This window comes from Ursus americanus, chromosome 2 (assembly GCF_024610735.1).
Source record: "Ursus americanus isolate L20-20 chromosome 2, mUrsAme1.1.p, whole genome shotgun sequence".
Taxonomy (NCBI): Eukaryota; Metazoa; Chordata; class Mammalia; order Carnivora; family Ursidae; genus Ursus; species Ursus americanus.
Genome location: NC_142128.1, coordinates 83834110 through 83856251, shown reverse-complemented (window position 1 = coordinate 83856251; position 22142 = coordinate 83834110). Strand labels below are relative to the sequence as shown.

At 41.4% G+C, this 22142-nt stretch overlaps 2 protein-coding genes across 7 annotated transcripts in view; one reads left to right on the top strand and one right to left on the bottom strand.

Moving 5' to 3' along the window:
* Window positions 1-1715, bottom strand: part of SMG7 (SMG7 nonsense mediated mRNA decay factor) — an 87095-nt gene extending 85380 nt beyond the window's left edge. For 4 of the 6 annotated variants that reach the window (XM_045811438.2, XM_045811441.2, XM_045811440.2 and 1 more), the window contains exon 1: window positions 1577-1715. Coding sequence is in view for 1 of the 6 variants with exons in the window: in XM_045811439.2 (XP_045667395.1) it covers window positions 1577-1605 (29 nt within the window). In the remaining 5 variants the exon portion in view is untranslated. The remainder of the gene's footprint in view (window positions 1-1576) is intronic. The other 2 variants (XM_045811439.2, XM_045811443.2) reach the window with 2 other exon arrangements.
* The window catches only part of NMNAT2 (nicotinamide nucleotide adenylyltransferase 2), a 181530-nt gene continuing 160991 nt past the window's right edge, over window positions 1604-22142 (top strand). Inside the window, exons 1-2 of the mRNA XM_087858338.1 lie at window positions 1604-1743; window positions 4373-4504. The gene's annotated coding sequence lies outside the window, so the exon portion shown is untranslated. The remainder of the gene's footprint in view (window positions 1744-4372; window positions 4505-22142) is intronic.

Genomic DNA, 22142 nt, shown 5'->3' with positions numbered 1-22142 from the left:
CTAAACGCAAATACCTTAAAATTAAGTACTATCCTAATGGTTCCCATAACCCCCCTCTACAATCTCTACCGTAGATCTTTCCCACAGTTGTATTTATTAAGTTCATCTGATATGTTAAACAATTAAAAGGGAATAGTGGAGAAAAAGGACTACCCTATAGTCATTGAACACACATGTTGTGTAGATCCTGTCACTGTTAAATTAGGCATTCAACCATAATTCAAAGATCTCATCACTCTCTCCTTTCCACACTCTGCTTAATGAAATTATTACTACTTTTTCATAAGTAGAACAGTCACTCTCCTATATCACTTACTACCTACCTTCTCTTGTAATATGCATATAGAAAGCCAAACACACATCAATACTTTCACTTCACTTAACAGCTAAAGTGATTTTTCTGCTCATTTCCGACTTCTACCCCATCCAATTCCCTCCTCTACAAGGTATGAAACCATTTTTTTTAAGAGATCTTCCCATAAGCCTGCCTTAGTTCTGCTCCTGAAAGACAAAAAGGATCCGTTTTAAGATCTTCCTTCCCCTTTTCTAAAAAGCAGCAACTCTCCAATTAATCTCAGGCTCTAACAATATTTCTCTGCCATCAAGATTTTGACCCTCTTTTACCTCTACCTTGAAGCTCTTATTCTGCTTCCATGGAACCTTCCTGGCTGCACAATCGCTGGTGTCTTTCCATCCAGTATGCTCTCACCATCACATACTTGGTTCCAACGTATCTATCTTACCCTTCCTAAAATGTTTATCAGTCGCTCCCTTTACACCACCCCAGACACACATCACATACTCGCACACGCTCTGTACCCTTGCGTCACTCTACCTCCGACATACAAGTTCCTTACACCACTCTCAATGAATGCACACGACTCTCAGAATGGTATCTTCCGACTACACTAATTCTAACTCAGTTTCTTCTGGGGAACCCAACACCGTCCACAGTACCTCCCTCTTTCCTCACTTCCTCATCCATTCCCCCCTCTTTTTGCTCCCACCTCCATCCAGCCAACTAACTACAGATGACATGATTCCTCAGCACTTTCAACCCAAGAATAAAGAACAAACTCGGGTTTCCAGCGGTCTCCCTCTCCTCTAGTCCTTCCTCCTCGCCCCCCTCCCCCAGGTGTGCAGACTTCCACCTCGTCCTCTCCCCATGCATCGCCCCAACCCATCCCACACCACACAACATTACCCCCACCCACTGGGATCAGACTCCACACCCACCTCTACTCGGGTCGCCGCCGCCGCCCCCCCTCCTCGCCAGCGAGCCTGCGACCCCGGGGGCGCGCGCGCACACACATTCTCACGCTTCCCTAACCTCCTTCCCGGCACCAAGACTAGCTGGCTACGCTGGAACTCAGCCCAGCCCGCGGGGGCTAGACACCCGTGAGTGTGCCCGCCCCGCCCCCTCCCGCGGATCCCCTCGCAGCCCCCGCCTCCCTGCCGGGGAAAGAGAGGACACAGCAACTCCCCCGCCACCCCGACACACCACCTCTGTGTCTGTTGCTCCATGCCCAACCCTCGACCAGCGCCCCCCACGTACGGGGCCGACCTCTGCACTCACCGGAGATACTGCGCGCTCTGCAGGCTCATCCTCCGCCGCCGCGTCTTCCCGCGAAGCCTCTGTGGGTCTCTCAGGCTCCTCGAAGCGGCCCCGCGGCACCGCGGGTGCTGGCGGCCGCCGCCATCTTCCTCTCCTCCGGCTCCTCCTCGCTCGGCGGGGGGGTGGGGGTGAGTGAGGCGAGGGGGAGGGAGCGGGGAAAGCTGCTCTCGCTGCTGCTCTGGCCCGTGGGGCGCAGGGACACTCCGACCCGGGAGGGGGGAGGGGGAGGGAGAAGGGAAGGGGGCGGGGGGAAAGGGGAGGGAGAAGCAGAGGAAGGAAGTGGGGGTCCCTCTCGCGAGATTTCAGTGGCGCCCGTCCCTCCGGGTGACTTCTGCCTCTCTGTACCGCTCCCTCTTGGGATCGGCTAACTGTGAGGACCCTGTGCGGCTTTTGAGCGACCTGCTGGAGGCGTTTGGCGGCTTCCGGCCAATCCACCCCTCTCCCGCGCGAGGGGGTAACCCCAGCCTCACCGGGAACATCGAGCCCAAATCAACCAGGAGTTACACTCAAAGTCTTCCCCCGTCTTTCCACTCCACCCGATTTCTCTCTTCCTCTTCCCACTCCTCCACTCTTCCCTACCGGAAACGCTGCCCCTTCCTCCTACAGTTCCGCCCGCCAGTACCTCAACTCTAGTCTACCCTCGCGCCCCCGAGAGTGACGCTAAGGACCCCCTCCCCCTTTCTGGGGCCTTTCCTCCTGCACGCCTGGAGACTGTTGAAGGGGATGGGGTGGAGCCCAGGGAGGAAGAGAAAGAAAACCAATCGGATTGGATAAGCAGATACCATGGCAACTGGCGGCTGTGGTTGTATTGTCATAGTAACCAATGTGTGCGGACTGGGTGACCCTTCCTCGGCGAATGGATTCCCTGGAAAGTGCCCAGGGTTCCCCCTTGGCTTCCCTTCCGTCTAAAAGCCTCCCCCAGGTTGGGAATCCGGGTGTTCTCCTGGGCGGCGAAGTTCATTTCCTCTTCCCTTTCCCCTTCCCGCAACAATGGGGGGACCCCGAGGCATTCACCGTGGGCTTTTCCACCCGCCTGCGGCCGGGAACCACCTCCAGTTTCCTCTCAGTGCGGGGCGTGGAGAGGGCCGGGCCTGCGAGGAAGACGCCGGGCCTGAAGGCTGGCGAGCTGCGGACTGGAGCATGGAGGGCGAGGCGGCCCGGCGAGGCGGCGGCGCGAAACTGCGAGGCGGGCGAGGGGTTTCCCCAGGACTGCCTCGGGCTCGGAGAGGCGGGATCCCGCCAGGACGGGGTCCCTGAGGGAGGAGAACGGCACACGACGACCCAGATTCGTCTCCTGCCGGGCAGGGACCTCAGACTTTTCCCGGAGGGTCGACCCCTTACCGAAATCCCCCAAACCGCAGCCCACGCACGCCCTCGGCGACCGAGCCACCGCTGCTGCGGGGAGGCCTGCAGAGTGAGCGTGGGAACACATCCTAGAAGACTTCACAAGTGGTTTTCCAGCATTTAGAGCCAGGGACGTGGTGAGACGCCCACGACTGCCAGCCCTCTCAGAGGCACCCCCCAGTGGGGGTCCCACTTGATAATCAAAGGCTGACGTCCGAGTTCCTCCCGCTGCAGACTTCTTTGATGGGTCCGCAGTGTTTTAGAACTTGTCACTCTGTATCTTTTGGGTCCGAGAGGAAAACGTTGAGTAAAATAGTATCGACAAGAACCTAGATACTGGAGCGAACTTCCGATGAAAGGCATCTAGGAAAAGGATTTTCATTCTTAGAACAAAGATTTTTGAAAGTGTTAGGTGTATTTTGTGTCAGGTTTGGGGCTAAAAACCAGAAATAAAGAATGGGGTCAATAATACTACGGAATGTGAGAAGTAGCTGGAGAAATGGTCATTCTCATGGTTTGAAGGACTTGACATTTTACAAATTACATTTTCAATTTGCATTGTGGAGTCCTTTACGTAACTGTACCCAAATACTTTAGGATGTATAACTGTATAACCCACTCCCCACCCCCGGAATGCAGCCCTCACTAGTTAAAATCAGGATTTTAATGGGCTGTTTTGGTTTGGCTGGGTTTGGGTAACTGATTTCCTGCTGTCTTCCATGCTAGGTAAAGAGGCACTTTCAAGATCCTTCCCTGAGACCACACCTATTACAAGACTAGACCAATGTCTTCTTGGAACATCACGTATACGTTTGGAGGAAACGAAAGGACAGGCTACTCTGAAGTAAATCCCAAGAATAGATTATCATTAACGAAATAGAACCTGAACTATGCCCTGCCCCTCCTGCTACCACAGCCTACTGTGATGTGGCGTGAAGCTGGTGACTGTAGCTGTACACAATGCCCCCTGTCATCCCTCGCCTGCACCAGCGCGCGCCACCCACTCAAGGAAAAGAGAGCCACCTAGTGAAAGATTGTTCTCATCTCCAGTGTAGGTACTTCTTTTCCTTCAACTCTAGAGGCCAAGGATGGAGATTACTACCACATATTACCTAAAATACCCTACATCTCTTTCCTGAAATGTATTAATCAGATCTTTAAAAAAGATTTTAGCCAGAATAAAAATTTTATGTTAGGTAAAATAGTTACTCTCCTAGTAATCATCACAATAACACCTTTTAGGTCTGTGGCTTATAGCTCCAATAAACAGTATCTGAGTATATGTCATGACACTCCTGACAAGGGATCTAGGAGAATATTATTATTTTCTTCTCATTTCAGAAATAAGGAGTCTGGGATCAAAAAGATGAATCCTTTTGTTGTTTTTTTCTATAAACATTTATTATATTTCAGGCACTGTCCAGGTTTCTGTGGATTCTATGGTAAAGAAGAAATGGTCCCTGTCTTGGAGAAACCCACCTTTGGTAGAGATAGCAGAGAGTGGAGAAGTGACATGAATGCAGTATGGTGGGTGCAGTCATTAAGGTAAGAACAAAGTACTTCAGGTACACCGAAATAGCTCTTTATGGAAGCTTTCCTAAGAATTTTATAGAATTCTTCAATAGCTTTACAATGTCCCTACAAACTAGATAGAATAGTAACAGCAATGCCAATCCTGAAAGTAACTTTTGAAAATCAATAAAACTCAGAAAACCCAGGATTTACATATTGCGTAATATACATTTTCCAACCTCCCCTCTTTCTACTGTCCCCCCATCAAAAGACTTGTAGAATATAAGCATCCTTATGCAATAGCTTTTATTCACATTTTCCCCCTGCAGATATAAATTACATCTAAACCAGCGAAATTAAAGAGAAACTCTTACTTTGTCTAATCCTACCTGATTTTAAGTGTTTTTTTGTGTGTGCCTAAGTGATTTTGTGGAAAGATCATAAGCTAGCAGACCTGAGTGTGCATTCCAGCTCTGCCCTCCAAGTCTCTAACCTTCAGTTTCTTCCTTGACCAATATGGAAATGTTATCTGTTACAGGCTTCCTGTGAACTTTAATGATGACATACGTGACTAAGTACAACTGACATACAACACTGGCACTTGATAAATGTTAATTTTCTTTTTGCTCTCTTATTCTTTTATGTCAAGCTACAAGGACTAGAACTGCAGCATAAAATTATTGTTTTTAAATTGTAGCGTATCTACTCTTTGTGATACTCATAGGTCTGACCACACACCCAAATCTATTCTTATTCAGTGCTAGAAGATAGATATCCTTATCCATGACTCTGATCACAGAAAAGAATACAATATCAGCTCAGTCAGTTAATCGTCTGCCTTCGGTTCAGGTCATGGTCCCAGGGTCCTAGGATCAAGCCCCACATTGGGAGCCTCTTCTCCTTCTCCCTCTGCCGCTCCCCCTGCTTGTGCACTCACACGTGTGCTCGCTCTCTCTGTCAAATAAATAAAATCTTTAACAACAATAATAAAACAGTACAATATCAGGGCATTGTGAGTAGATTCAGAGGGTTGAAACTTTTAAATAACTTTTTATCACTAAAAAAAAGCCTAATATGGGGCTCCTGAGTGGTTCAGTCAGTTAGGCATCTGCCTTCGGCTCAGGTCATGATCCCAGAGTCCTGGGACTGAGCCCCGCTTTGGGTTTCTGCTCCCTGGGGAGTCTGCTTCTCCTTCTCCCACTCCCCCTGCTTGTGCTCCCTCTCTCTCTCTCATTCTGTAAAATAAATAAATAAAATCTTTTTAAAAAAATAGCCTAATATAACTGCATTTTGGCCCAAGTAAATAGTGTCCAGTTTCCAAACAGACAGCAAGTACTTCCTGAGAAGCTACTCTTAACATTCCTACCAAATTTACCCAGAGCTTTGGTAACCTGATAATTAATACATAGGAAGCCTCCTCCCTTTTTTATAATAATAGACATCTCACCTGACCCATGAAACCATAACAAGCACTAATTTATTTGAATATTTAGCCTACATATTCTGAATGTTTCCAAATCATGTACACACTTAGGTACTTAATACATATGTTTCTATTTTGATGAGTAGAATGATTTATCAACAGCAGTCTTCAAGTACAGGATATGTGTGAAGCCAGTCCGTGCTGTCTTCAGTACCACACCTCAGGTCATGGAGCTAAATGATTCAAACAAAAGAATGATTCATTCTCTTCAAGTAGTGAGTCAGATACAAATTGGCATTTAAACTCAGGTCTCTGGTCGCTCAAGATTTCTTAGGCCAAGGGGTCAGCAGTCTTTCTCAAACAGTTTGCCAAGTGTATATTCATTCACTCCTGAGCAGGAGTCACGGAGCCCGAAGAACAGTCAGGAAGCCTTGCAGCCCAAGATCCTAGAGAAGAAACTTGTGGTTTGGGAGGCTGTGAGGTAACAGAGAATGGCAGTCAGAGCTCATTCTCCTTCTCCATTCTCCTAATATTTAGTGGAAAACTTGAATAATCTTCAAGAATTTCTCCCAATTCCCAATTAGAAAATACCTCTGGGAAAGAACCACACCTTAAAATCTTACCTGCTAATTTAATGGACACAGACCATCTGGAGAAGACAAGAAATGCTCTAGGGAAAATGGAAGAGTATTAAAAAGAAAAAAAGAAAGACGTTAGCCTCTTAACAGTCTATATTGTCCAAGGGCCTTAGTGTTCATGGATCTCTTTACTACTCCAAGCACAACACTTCTGGCGCCATCTTGGTGTCCCCAGTGTGAAATAAATATGTTTCATGTCTAAATCTGTTGTATTATCCAGTAGCTGCATTTTTTTTCTTAAAACACCCAACTAAAAAAAAAATAATCTTTTAATATTTTACAGTCTGCACTTTCCTAATTTCTATAGGGTAGACTATTTTTGAGAACAGAGAATGTGATACGATATTCTTTGTCATCCGCTCTTCTTCAAAACCCTGGGAAACCACATGTGCACACACACACATGCACACCTCCTTCTTCTCCCTGTCTTTATTATTTTACCACCTCTATTTGCAATTCAAGCTTGATACAGATGTAAAGCAAAGAAACTCAGGGTGTAAGTTCATCACTTCAAGATATACTAAGGTACATACCCAAGGACTGTTTTGCTTTGCTTAACTATTCTAGGGTCTTTTCCATTCTCAGAAAAATTCTGCATATCAGAAATCTAGATAGTTTGTCCCATATTAATAAAAATTCTTAATATCATTGGATTACTAGATATAAGAGCACGTTCCAGAGCAAATTAAATAGTTAAGTTTATATATTTTTGTATTCTACATTTTAGTCATATTAAGCTTTTTAAAAACTTTCATTTCCTGGCTTAAATTCTCCACTGGTTTTTCATTTCCCTTAGAATAAAGTTTCCAATCCTTAAGATGACCTACGTGATCTGGTCCTTGCCTTCCTCTTCTCTAACATTTCCTGGCATCACCACACTTGCCACACTGACCTCCTCCTAGGTCCTTCAGTAGGTAGCCTTCTTTTCTACACAGAGACTTGACACAAGCTATTCCTGTATTTCTCCTGGACCACTCTTCTCCCTTCTTATGCTTCAAGCCTAAATTTGAACGTCTTTGGAAAAATCATCTCTACCCACCCCCAATCAGGCTGGATTAGCTACACCTATTACATATTCCCCCAGTACCCTTCCCTCTTCATGTCATTTGTCATATTCCTAATTCTTTTTGTTCAATGTCTGTTACCTCCAATTGGCTGTAAGCTTTGTAAGGGCAGACACAGGGACTTTTTGGCTCACTCCCCTAATAGGGTGCCTGATACAAGGTGTGCTCAATTAAGGTTATTTGAATCAATTAATCTGCGGGAAAAAAATAGAAATAAAAACTAGAAAAATAGAAATTTGGACCATGACTTATGTTCCTAATTATGGAACATAAAAATAATCCCTAAGGAATAAGAAAAGAACTTCCATTGGGCCTTCCACCCATCTGGGGAATTGAAATCTGCTATGATATTTAACAAGATGAAAGTTTTAATTAAATGAAATTTGCTTAGGTAATGAGTAAAGAGCACACTCACACGATTATGGATAACTCATCAATTATCTCACGGCAAAGTCTCATACTTGAATGTAGGAAAAAAGTCTTCAATATCCAAATCATTTTTATTTAACTTTCATGTTTTCTGATTTGAGAATAGGGAAAGCAGTCAACCCTTTTATTGTGTGGCAAAATAAAAAAACAACACTGGATGGCAAGAGAGAAAAGAAGCTATTAGCCAACTGGTAAATAGGATAGAAAAATTAGATTTAAAAATTCAGAAAGAAAATGGAATCAGACTATAGAATGGAAAACTCAGTGATCTTTGTATCTCTCACCAGATAAGTGTCTATAAATTTCTGGCATTATTACTGTTTTTTTTCTTTTTTTTCCCCTCCTGTGATGGGATAGGGATAAATAAATTGAATATAAGTTTGTTAAGGAAAGGGCCACACGGAATTTCACAGTAAATGGTAGATTTAAGTTGTTTCTGGAGGCAGATTCTCCAAGTTCAGTTAGACAGCGTACGTATCCTACCTAGCAGTCCTGGGCTCTTTGTAGGCACCCAACAGGTGGAGCTGCTGTTATTATGCATAGGGGGTGAGTCAGAGCTTCTCACTCGCTCAACTTCGTGCTCTAATTAATGTAGGTTAGACTTGTTTTTAAAAAAACGAACACAAAATGTAGAATCGCGTTTGTAGAGAGAAACGTACTAGCACACTGCCTCTAAATCATATGACCAGTTGCGTCATATGACCAAGTATAAATTGCCAACAGAGAAAACAGCTTTCATCTACTTACAGAGGATGTCTCAGTTCATTAGCAGTTTTATGTTGGAATGAGATGAGATCCAAGATCTGTCAAAGCTGAAGAGGATAAGGAGGCTCATAAGGAGCAAAACCAACTGCTTGTGCTTTCCCCTGCCCTCTTTCAAACTGACAGCTCAGGAAGGGCTCTCTGGCTCACTCTCCCACTCCCTCAACCATTGGCTGTAAGCTTTCTGTTCTACACCTCCCCTCCCCCAAGTGATCCTGTGCTTTGTCCAAGAGGACATGCATCGTTTTAGTTCTTTAACAATGTTTCTGTGGTGGGATCAAGCCTATAGTGCACCCAGATATTCGAATGCCAATATTTCCAAAATGTAGGCAGCAGTGGCCTAGATGTTACAGGAGATTATTAGCTGTAGAAAGAAGTCGAAATTAATTTTCTGTAAGTATTTGTCGGACAGCCAAATTTTAGCATTAAAGCAAAGTAGGAATCTTAGGCAGAGTTATGAGTTTAGGGTCTATGAGGAGTGTTCATAACTGAGGATCCGTTCTTATCTTTCACTGCTCTTTCAAGACAAACCTGAATCTAAACCAGTACTTTACTTCTGGGAAACTTAATCTGGGTATATCCTGATACTAAGGAGAAAGGTTGATAAGTTATGGCTCCTTTAGAATTTTATTATTTAGTTAGTTATTCTTTCATTCATTTAACCTTCAAAAACATATTGAGGGGGCGCCTGGGTGGCTCAGTCGCTTAAGCGTCTGCCTTCAGCTCAGGTCATGATCTCAGGGTCCTGGGATCAAGCCCAGTGTCGGGCTCCCTGTTCAGCAGGGTGTCTGCTTCTCACTCTGCTTCTCCCTCTGCCTCTTCCCCTGCTTGTGCACTCACTCTCTCACTCTCAAATAAGAAAAAAAAAAAAAAACAACCCACCATATTGACAATTTTCTGTGTGTTGGGTCATATGCTCATCACTGGGGTAGAGATGGTGAACAATACAGTCTTGCTATCAGAGTTTAAAGTTTAGAGGGCAATTAAGGAAAGGGGCAGTTATATTACAGAATAATAATCTGTGGTAGAGGTCTTTGGAACCATTCCAGCTTGAGATCAAGTGCGGGCATGCAATCAGATAATCCCCTTACGTGTCCCAGTCAACTACAAAGTCCCTCAGAATGAGATTTTTTGGAGTTTACTGTTTCAAATTCTGTTACTTAGCAGGAAAAGTAATATATACAGTTCAACTGTCCAGAAAAGTGATGGAAAACTATAGCCAAAAGCATTTTAGACTAAAATATACCCGAAAGGTACAAAACTGTATATATGAAGTATAACCACCAAAGAGAATTACATAGAAAAAGGGTCAGAAATACAGTAAAATACTAATAGCAATTGTTTCTGTGAGGCAAACTATTTATGGGTGGCTTTTATTTCTTGTATTTTTCAACATCTCCCACCAACCAAAGGGTAAAATAGATTAGGTGGTTGTCGATGCTGTTATTGTTAGGAGTGTCATTTTTCATCATTGTTTTTAAAGAACAACCTACGTTACAGGAGTTTAACAGTAACATTGGAAATTGAAAAGGAGATAGATGAAAGAGAAATGTAATAGCTTCTCACCTCCTGGTGATTGGAAAAAAGATCTTATTATCCACAATTCCTTAGGCATTTCCTAAGGCTTGCCTTAACGTACTCTCAAGTGCTGACACCTTCATACAAACAAAAACTGATGGGGGCAATCGTCTTTGAATGCATCATCGCTGACCCTCTTCGGTAATTTTGGGTCTAGTGGGAACCATCACTGCCTGAGAAAGATGGAATGCCCTAGATGGGATTCACAAAAGGATCATTTTAAGTAATAAAAATCCAAAATTAAGCCTTTACTTAACCGTTCTGCCTTGTTTTACCTTTAGATTACTCTTCTCTTCCCTGAACTTTAGGTCACACCTCTGGCCCCTCCCAGTTGTATAACAACCGCATGTCCTCATTGCTCTGGAATGTCACCCGTCAGGAATCTCAACATTTGTGCTTTTTTTTTCTCTTTTCTCTATTCATGGGTGAGAAAGAAAAAGAGAGGCTGGAAAACTGAATTGAGAAAGAAGCAAGAGTAGGGAAAGAGAAAAAGAAAAAAGAAGACTATAAAGTCTGGAGGAACAGGACGAATTGATGGATAAGCAAGGGAGTACACCGCGTGGCGGTAGTAGTAGTTTTACACCTTCCTATTAGAATCTACTTTCCATGAGAGATGTTAAGAAGAGATTAGATCCCCAGTCTGTCTTAAAAACAGGAAAGGAATTTGGTGACCTCTAGAATATACTTCCAGACTCAACAATCTCTTCTCTCGCTGAGTGGGTCTTGCTGCCAGTTGGACATGATTCCGTATAATAATCCAAGTCAAGGAGGGTGGTATGCACCTTAAGAAATTGTGTATTGTCATTTCAAAGACTGATATTCTCCAAAACAGAAAGTATCATCTAAATTTGGCTTGTCAGTATGAGGTGGAATATCACCCTACTCTTACCCATTTAGGTAAAAGTGAAAATACCATTTAAAACAAAACAATACCAGGGGGCGCCTAGGTGGCTCAGATGGTTAACCGGCTGCCTTTGGCTCTGGTCATGATCCCAGGGTCCTGGGATCGAGTCCCGTGTCAGTCTCTCTGCTCGGCGGGGAGTCTGCTTCTCCCTCTCCCTCTCCTGTTCCCCCTGTTTGTGCTTTCTCACTCTCTGTCAAATAAATAAATAAAACCTTTAAAAACAAAACAGGGGTGCCTGGGTGGCTTAGTCAGTTAAGCATCTGATTCTTGATTTTGGCTCAGGTCATGATCTCAGGGTCATGAGATCGAGCCCCACGTCAGCTCTACACTCAGCACAGAGTCTCTTGAGGTTCTCTCTCCCTCTCCTTCTGTCCTTCTCCCCCATGAGCACACACACTCTGTCTTTCAAATAAATAAATAAAATCTTTTTTAAAAAATAAAAAATAAATTAAAAAATTAAAATACATAAAACAAAACAATACAAAACATGTAAGTTTAGACAGTTGTTAAACTCCTATATACTCTGCAGAAATTCCTTTCTTACCTCTCAGGTAACTGAGATCACGAGGAATCTTTTAACTAAATCTAACAATCCCTTGTAAGTTTTTATTCTTTCAAACTTTATGTTCTGTTGGGCAATATAAGTCATATTTTCTTCACTGAAACTATTTTTTTTACCTTGAATCTAATGATATATATATATTTTTTTTTTATTTTACTGCCTAACCTCATCTTTGATTCATTATATCGCTATTGCTCTAGTGATACCTAATAATGATTGGCTATAAACATTCCTTAAATGGAAATATAATGACAAGACTTAGCCACTTATTGGATGTGAGTGAGGGAGGGGAAGAAATCAAGGAGCCTTCCAGGTTTCTGCTTGGGAAACTGAATGGAAATAGAAAACATAAGAAATTAGTTGGAGAGATGTATAGATGTGAAGATAAGAATTCGTTTCAGACAAGTTGAACTTCAGTTGTCTGGGGTTGAAAAAGTCTTGTGGATCTGGAGAATTTGCGAGAAATCTGAGCCAGAGTTGTAGATTAGGACTCATCAGCATGCAGATGGTAATTGAAGTTACTTGAGGATTTTCAGAAAGCTTGCCTATGAAAATGAGAGAGCTAGGAGAGGTTTTATCTTATAAAGAGGTGAAAGATTTCCGCAAGAAAGGATCCAGGATAGAAAACTAATAGATAACAGAGGCCAAGCAGACAGGAGCATGGCTTCTGAGGAAACTGGAGAAGATAGATTTTCAGGACACAAGGACAGAAAGGGGAAATCTCTTTTCTGGTAGAATAATAATGAGATTGTAATTGTGGGGTTTCCCTCCCACTACTCTCATCCCTATCTCTCTTATCTCATGCCCCTATAGATTTCAAAACTTAGGTTACAAAGTCACGTAGACTGAAGAATCCAGGACAAAGACTGATGATTTAAGACTAAGGCTTTCAACACCATAATATATTTTTTAAAAAATTCCTCTAATTGTATACAGAAAATCAGAGAGAAGAGCAAGAAACAAGGAGACTTTGTACTCTGCCTCCCACCTGAAATCAGAAGCCCTGAGGAGATTTATAGATATTCTAAATCATTTTCTGGCATTAGGGAATAGAATAAAAACCTCAATCCCCATTACTATATAAAGCCAAAGAAAGTAGCAAGACCACAATGGCATCCACAATGGCACAGGAAAATAGCTAAAATAGTGTTGTGAGCTCGTGCTTTGAATATCTACATCTTCCTCAAAAACTTCAATCATAAAAACTTTTTTTTTTTTTAAATTAAAAGACATCTCTGGGTTCATTAACAAGATCATTATCTCTGGACATCAGGATTGAATGAGCAACACAACTGGGTTAGTGAGGATACAGCTGTGGCCTTGATGTGGCTCTGAAAGCAGGTAGAAGTTGGCTAGGACTTTGAATCCTTCGGAGTAATGGAGAGCAATGGCACCCCATACAGAGTATGGCCCTTTAAGTCAGACTCACAGTGAAACTGGGATTTGGGAGTAGCTATGACTTGCACCCTGAGCTAGAGTTTAAAAAACAAAGTGAACAAATGAATAAACACACCACCCGCTGCTTGTCCCTGGTAGTGGAAAGAAGCAGAGAAATCAAGACTTGTGCCAGTTTGCCTTCGGGCTCTCTTCCCCAATATCCCTGAGGAACAGGAGCCCTGAGACAGCTAGTGCTGGACTGGGGGTAGGGGCTGGAAGTCTTGGGATCTACATGGGAGCTACACTAATTGACATGGAGAAGGTAGAAAGATAAAGCTACCACTTTAATAAACTGCAAATTACAATTTGCACACCAAGGCAAATCAATACAAAAAACATAATGGACCCTTCCACTTAATTTTTGTTTAATTGATCTGTTAGTTTCTAACAAAGATATATTTAAAGTTCCCGATATACTTGTTCATCTATTTTTTTCCCTGTGATTCTGTTGCTTTTTAAAAATTTCATGGTTATAGGGTTAGCTGGATAGAACTTCTTGGTGATTTTTTTTATCATTTTTAACTTTTTTCATTTTTAATGTAATTTTTGATCATTATATGATATCTATTTATTAATACTTTTTTGCTTTAAACTATTCTGATACTGATATTCTACCCCAACTTTCTTTTGGTTAACATTTGCTCACTGTAACTTTTTCTTTATTTTCAACCTTTCTGTTATTTTATTTCTGGCAGATCTTTTGTAAACAGCATGTACATGGGTTTTTGTTTTTTAATCCTGACAGTCTCTCTATTAACTAGGAAGCTGAATTCATATGAATATGATCTATTTAAAATTCTCTGTCATTGCTACCATGTACTTTTGATTTCCTGTTTACAATGCTTTCTTCTTACCTTTTTGTGTTTGTTTGTGTTTCCTGCCTTTGTTAGATAGAAAACATTTTTTTATTCCTTTTCTTTTCCTCTGCTGATTTGGAAACTACAGTTTATATTTTGTCTGTGCTATAAGCAGCTACTCTTAAATTTTTAAATGAAGACTTTATAGTTTTTTAAATACAACTATCCTGTTCAAATAAGACTGAATTTTATTTTTTTTATTTTTTTATTTTTTATTTATTTTTTATTTTTTAATTTTTTTATTTTTTAAAGATTTGATTTTATTTATTCGACAGAGATAGAGACAGCCAGCGAGAGAGGGAAACAAGCAGGGGGAGTGGGAGAGGAAGAAGCAGGCTCATAGCAGAGGAGCCTGATGTGGGGCTCGATCCCAGAATGCTGGGATCACGCCCTGAGCCGAAGGCAGACGCTTAACCGCTGTGCCACCCAGGCGCCCCAAGACTGAATTTTAGCTATTAAATGTATTGGGCAGTTACTGGTATCAAAGTTTTAGTTACATATTTATCAGAACATAACATAAAACAGGTACTATATAGGGGTACCTGGGTGGCTCAGTCAGTTGAATGTCTGCCCTCAGCTCAGGTAATGATCTTGGAGTCCTGGGGTAGAGTCTCCTGTCTCAGGTTCCCTGCTCAGCGGGGAGTCTGCTTCTTCCTCTCCCTCTCCCCATCCCCCCACTTATGCTATCTCTCTCACTCTCTTTCTGTCTCTTAAATAAAGAAAATCTTTAAAAAAAAAAAAAGGGGGTACCATGCAATCAATGTATAATTAGATTTATCTGATTTCTCAATTTTTGTACTTAACATTTGTTTAATACCACACTTTCATTGTGAATTCACTTTTCTTTCTGCTGATATACATGCTCTATTAATTCATTAAGTAAAAATTTTTTTTTTAAAGATTTTATTTATTTATTTGACAGAGAGAGACAGCCAGCGAGAGAGGGAACACAGCAGGGGGAGTGGGAGAGGAAGAAGCAGGCTCATAGCAGAGGAGCCTGATGTGGGACTCGATCCCGGTACGCCAGGATCACGCCCTGAGCCGAAGGCAGACGCTTTAACGACTGCGCTACCCAGGCGCCCCTCATTAAGTAAAAATTTGAGGTTGGTAAACTCAACTTTGTAAGAAAAATTCTGTATTTCATCATTATTCTTAATTTATAGCTTAGCTAAGTATAGAAATCTATGATGCCAGTTATTTTCTCCTCAGTGCTTTGGAGATATTTCCACGGTGGCCTCTGGCATTTGTTGTTATTGAAGAGAATTCTGGCATCTAATTGTCATTCTTTTATGGGTAATCTACATTTTCTCTTTGGTGGATTTTGAAATTGTCTCTTTATCCTCAATGTTAGTTATCTTCACTATAGCACATCTAGGTATGAATTTTATTTTCATTGTTTTTCACCTAATATGTGCTTTCATTTCAAGAACTTTAGAAAATCCTCAGTACAATCGCCCCAGATATTACTTTTACCATACCTTTTATTCTGTCTTTCTGACATTGCTAATTAGGTACATCCTTAGTGTATTCTGTTTATATGTTGCTGTGTAACAAGTCACTCCAAACCGTAGTGGCGTGAAATGTTACCGTTTTGTTATACTTAACAGATTTTGTATGATAGAAATTCAGGGATAGCTTCACTTGGCTTCATTATATTCAGGGTGTCAGATGAAAAAAATTGAACAGCTGGTAGTCTTGTGAATGACTAGGTTGGTTTTTTGTTTTTGTTTTTTTTTCCCCACTCCTATGTCTAGGCTACAGTGACAAAGGCTGGACTCTCCTGGAACTGTAGGCTGGAGTACCTACACATGACTTCTCTGTGTGGTTTAGGTTTCCTCACATTGTGGTAGCCATCTTTCATCTGTGTGAAAAATGAATATATGTGTATGTTTGTAAATACACAGAATATCATGGAAGGATATTTAAGAAATTAGTAATAGTGATTGCCCTTAGAGAAGAAAATAGGATCACTGAGGGACAGGAAAAGGACAGAAATATACTTTTAATGATATACTCTTTGGTACCCTTTGCATTTTCTAACATGTGAATGCATTATCTATTAAAAAATAAAAATTAAAACCTAAACTCCCCAGCCATGCAGATAGCCATTTATTTATTCATTAAATGTAAATAGACACTCCCCCATGCTTGATGTTACATATGAAACATTGCACCAGCAATTCTAGGACTACTGTAAAGAAATACACCACACAGTCTAGCATGGCTTCTTCATTTTTTTTTTTTTTTAAGTAGGCTCCACACACAGCACAGAGCCTAATGCAGGGTCTGAACTCAGGACCCTGAGATCAAGACCTGAGCTGAGATCAAGAGTCAGATATGTAACCAACTGAGCCACCCTGGTGCCCCAAGTATAACTCCGTCAAGTAGAGCATCATGCTACAGATTGAGTCCCCTTCATGTAAAGACAAGAAGTGACTCTCAAGTGGTAAAATCTATGGATCTTTAAAGATCCATCTACCCCAAAACATTTCCTCCTGCTAACTTGCTCCAATTCTGAAAACCCCTACCTTGAACTTTCTTTTTTAGGGTAAAGGCATATTTTCAGCAAGCCCCTGTTACATACGCTGCACATATGTAACCTGGCTAACCTGGTAACAAGATGGGTTTATTCACAGGTTCTCTTTAGCAGAAAGTTAACTGGGGAATAAGGTTGGTTTTGGTGGGAGGGAGTTAAAAAACTCTGCATGCAACCCTGCAAAGGATCACACCCTTGAGATTTGCCACATGAGAGTTCCTGCATAGTAACAGGCATAATGAAAGAACTGAACATTTGGGAGAGACTGAGAAAAGCATGCATCTTTATGGAGTGCCAAATACAAACCTCACCTAGTTTTTATGAAATAATGTCTGGCTGTATAGTAGGGTGAAGCCCTACACGGAAATTATGGGAAGGTCAAAAGTCACAGTAATCGAGTATAGGTTGACAGTAGACTTATGTCCCTCAGTATTTCTTTTAAGCTGTAATAGTAATATAACCTGTTATAAAACGGTTTTATATACATCATCTACCCCAATATTAATCAATGTATGTCCTGAATAATGCTAGCCTCTTTAGCTCTTTATAGATGTTGCCAACATAATATATTTCATGATTAAATAAGTTTTGGCAACAATAGTTTAAGCAGGATATTTTTCTTCTTTGTGAGACTTCTCAGAGCCTATAACATGCAAGTATATATTTCCCCAAAAGAAAAAAAAATATTATGCAATGTGCTCAAAATTCTCTTCCCACAGAACCCTTTTTTAAAATCACAGCGCACATTATAGACTAATGTTATATAGGACACTTGGGAAGAGCTGATCCTTCCTACTTTTCTCCCGGTCTCTGTTTCTATCCTTATAATCACCTTCATCTTGTCTAACTTACCCTCCCCTGAATCATTACACATCCTCCATTATGATGTTCATACTTGGGAAATGGTGATGACATCAAAAGTAATGATGACCTTCACGCAAGGTCTTTCACCACTTGTTACCATACCCCTAAGGCATGAGTATCAGCAGGAGGCTCTGCATTTTCTGAAGCAATTGCAATCTGTAGCAAGACTCAGAGAGATCTGCATCAAATAGGAGCAGACCTGAATGCTGTATCTCCCTGTCAGTGTCATCCTGTCCCCCAGGTGTCATGATGTTCTCTGTAATCTGGTCTTGCCTTCTCTTAGGCCTCAAAAAGTGGGTCTAGGGCTTGGCCTTAGGCCTCCCTAAAGCAATAATAGTGACTTTTCTACCTTTCCATGTTTGATTCACTAAATTCCAAATTCTTTAAAGCTATAATTAAATTTCAGTAGAGTTAGAAACCAGGCCATTAGAATGGTACCCATCTCTGGCCAACATATTCTCCAAGGGTAGGGGATAGCAGGAGATGGTGGTACCACTGATTACGCGCCACAAGACAGTCTCATTATATGTTAGTAAAACCAAACGGGGGCTTATTCCAGCCCTAATGCTCATCTGAACATTTCATCTCATTCAAAAGAATAATCACAAATCCACCTTTAAAGAGCTTTCGGAAGATCATTTATCTTCACTGAAGTCTTGAAGAAGTAGCAAAGTAGTGAATCACACCACATAACTAGAACTTAGTTAAAATCCTTATTTATTTCCCCAAAGCCCCACACCACAGAGCAGCTGCTGTCCAAATACCCCTTCTTTGCTTTTCAATCATTCCCTCATCTCTCACTACCCTACTTCCTCCGTCCCCTTCCTCTTCCTTCCTTATCTTATCCACTGTGGGTAATTTCTTATCTTTTTAAAAATTAATGTAAATCACTTTAGCTTCTCCAGTTCTTTCTATTCCCTTATCACTTTTTTTCCGCCATTACTTTCCCCCACTTACCCCATCAACTCAGCAAGGAAGCTGGGAGAGAACAGAAGTGGAGGGAATATTCTTACACGTTACACTCTTTCTCTGTTATATACATACATAATATATAATATATAACACATATGTATATCATATATATAATATGTTATGTAATATGCCCAACAGTCCTTGCCCATTACAGTGTCCTGTAAGATTGCTAGATTAATGCACCAATCAGGTATTTTTTTTCTGATTTCCAATAACTAGTTCCCTTAAAAGTTCATGCCCTTTACTTAGTTCCATAGCATAGCAAATGGTATTCTAAGAAGTTCTTGAAAAATTGTGTAACTGAGCTGTGTGAGATTAAAACAAATGGACAGAATATCCAGGTATTGGTCATTCATGTGAGTAAAGCTGCCTATCTATCACCCTCTGCTCAGATGGTCTGAGCTCACAGGGGAAGACCCTTTTATGTCTTTCTTGTGCTAAGCAAGATAAGGAAACCATTGAGTAGGAACTAGGTCATCTGCCTCCCACTGCTTATCACAGTCATCAGAGCAGATTTCTTAGCTTAGAAGTTTCATGTCTTTTAAATGGATTCCGTGTTCTCTTTTCTTCTCTACAAACCAGGACTTTGCTAATCATCCCACCTTCACGCAAGTTTATATATCGTGTGTGTGTGTGTGTGTGTGTGTGTGTGTGTGTGTGTGTGTGTGTAGGTTTGTGTGACACTTCTCAGCTTATAACTTTTTGACTTGCATATCTAATCATTTACTGGACAAATGGTTCATATGTAAACTATGCAAAAACACACATCCAGGCTGAGTTTAAGATGTTAGAATCAGAAGTAAGAATTTCAGAGAAACTAAACTTGAATAAGAAATAGAAAATGTCAGCATATACTCCCCAGTCCTCCTGCTGCTTGATCTTGGTCAGAGTGAAATCAGGATTCAGTGGTGAAGACCACATCCTGTTACCATGGAAATTATTGTACTGTCACAAATTTAGTACTATGACTTCATGGTGAAGAGGAACAGATGGTCTGGAAAAGAATGGAGGCCTAGGGTTAGCAAAATTGTTTGGTGAATAAGCCATCTTAGATCCCTTCTGGAAGTAGGTAAGAACATAAATAATGAGCAAAAACTACTTCACGGGAGCTTTACAAAAGCCACCAAGCAAGGAGTTTAGCCAGGGTAAAACTACAAAGCTCTTTTCCAATAGGGAAAAAGAAGCATTTTACTGTAGGATGAAGCACAGGTAGGAATACAATACAGCCTACAATAAGCCCATATTCCAAAGCTACCCCTTTACTCTTCACCAGCCTCTCCCTTGACCACTGTTCAAGTAATATCTAGAGACCTCAGGACCAGCAATAAGGCCCACACTTGCCACACTTTCACACTGTCCCGTTTTTAGGTATTTCTGGCTTTAGTGCTGATTTGATTCCTGCATCCCCAGTCATAGACTTCCAAACAGCCGCAAGAACACAGGCCTGGGTAGCTGGGCGGTAGGGTTACTGCCTGCTAGGGGGCCGTGTGTAGCTACCTCATCTTGCCTGAGTGGTCACAGTCCACATCCTGTCCTTGCCCAGCCGGGTTGGCACTCTGGAAACCAGTCTCCACAGATTGGACAATAAAACCAAAGTACCTCAGCTACTCAAAAATTGACCAAATACTAATTTTTAGAACTGTCTGCCTAGTAACTTTCCATCGTGATATTGTTCGTTTAAAGGGCCATGAAATTTCCCAGGCTTATGAATGCCACTAAAATCACTCATCCTTAGTAACACGCTTTATTTAGAATAGAGGCAATGAGAGATTTCCTAGCATTATCGCCCTCTGGGGACGATTATCAAGTAAATTAACTAAGAGAAGCTAACAGCTAACAACTAGTGTGTGCTAGTCTAAATGCTTAAAAAAATTTGTTTGCTTTTTAAATAACTTTAGATCTATAGGAGAGTTGCAAATACAGTGCAGAGAGCTCATGGATATCCTTCATCCAGTTTCCCCTAATGTTAACCTGTCATATAACCACAGTACAAGACTGACACTGTGAAACTAACATGGGTACAATACTATTAACTAAACCACAGACTTCACTCTGATCTCACCAGTTTTTCCATTAATGACCTCTTTTGGCTCTGAAACCCAGTCCGTTTTACATTTAGTCATTGCATTTAAGTGCCCTTCAATCCATGATAGTTTCTCTGTCTTTCCTTATTGTTTATGATTTTGACAATTTTGAAGAATATTGGTCAGATATTTTGTAGAATATACCCGAATTGAGGTTTTTCTGATATTTTCTCATGACTAGACTGAGCTTATGGATTTGAGGAAATTATATCACAGAGGTGAAGTGCCCTTTTCATCACAACATATCAGGGGTACATGATATCAATATGACTTATTCCTGATGATGTTAACTTTGGTCATTTGGTTAAAATGGTGTCTGCCAGGCTTCTCTACTGTAAAGTTACTATTTTTCTCTTCCCATGCTGTTTGTTAGGACAAATCATTAAGTCTAATCCACATTCAAGGAAAAGGGAATTAAGCTTCACCTCCCAGAAAGATGATTATCAAAGAATTTGTGGACGCTTAAACATTTCACCCATCACAATAACTAATAAATATTTTTTGGTGAGGTACTTTGAGGCCATGCAAATATTCTGTTTCTAATTTTAGGGGATCTTGACTGCAGCAGTTATCACTGTGGTGTGCTGATGGTTATTTTCAATATCCCTGATTCCTTCTACATTTATTATCTGAAGTTCTTCTGTAAGAGAGATTTGATTCCTGCCACACACACCCTGCCACCACTAATTTATTTGTTTGTTTTCTTCACTTAATATCAGTAGAGACTCATTGATATTTATTTTATTCTTTGAATTACAATCCAATGCTGTAATTACTTACTTTGTTGTTTGGATTGTTCCAGTTTTGGCCTTGGGAGTAGTTTTAGGTTGGTTCCTGTGTCCTTTTGATATGCCCTGTAGAGGAAAGAGTTAACATAGGTCAGAGGCTGCTGTATTTAGAAGGGTCTGCCTACAAGGTTGTCCTTGGCTGGCATCTGGGAACTTGGCTTGTGAAAAGTTCCGCACCCTGATAAGAAAAGTTCTCTACACGGCTGCGGTTGTTTTGCCCACTGAAGGCACTGAACACCTGCTTCCTTCTGAGATACTCGGATTGTGGTAATTGCCAGGCAGAGAATGCCAGCACTACTAGCCCGCAATAAAAACCCTCAACTAGGAGAAACATTTAAACATATGCCACTGCATTTTCACTACCAAAAAAGGGGGCACACCTGGTTTGCCCCCTCCTGGGCTGGGAGAGAAAGTCTATGGAGAGATTTCTCTAGATTCTGCTTAATGTGCCTTTCCCCCTTAATGGTCTGCTGTGTAACTTTACTATGTCATTGTAATAGATTTTAGCCATTAGTTTAACTAATTCTTGTGAGTTCTTCCACTAGCATAGCACTGCATTTGTTAGTGGTCTTGGATACCTCCAAATATGCCCCCATCCCTCCCATCCTCCACCCTTCCCATTCTCCATCGCTCCCCCCTCCCTCCCTCTATTTATTTATTAGCACTTCCTTTCTTTGTGGCACTACAAGAAGTTTCAGGCTTGTATTTTCCTTGTCCTAGTCACAGAATCAGCCATTTTTTCCAGGAGCCTTGGTTTCTTTTATTGGAAGATG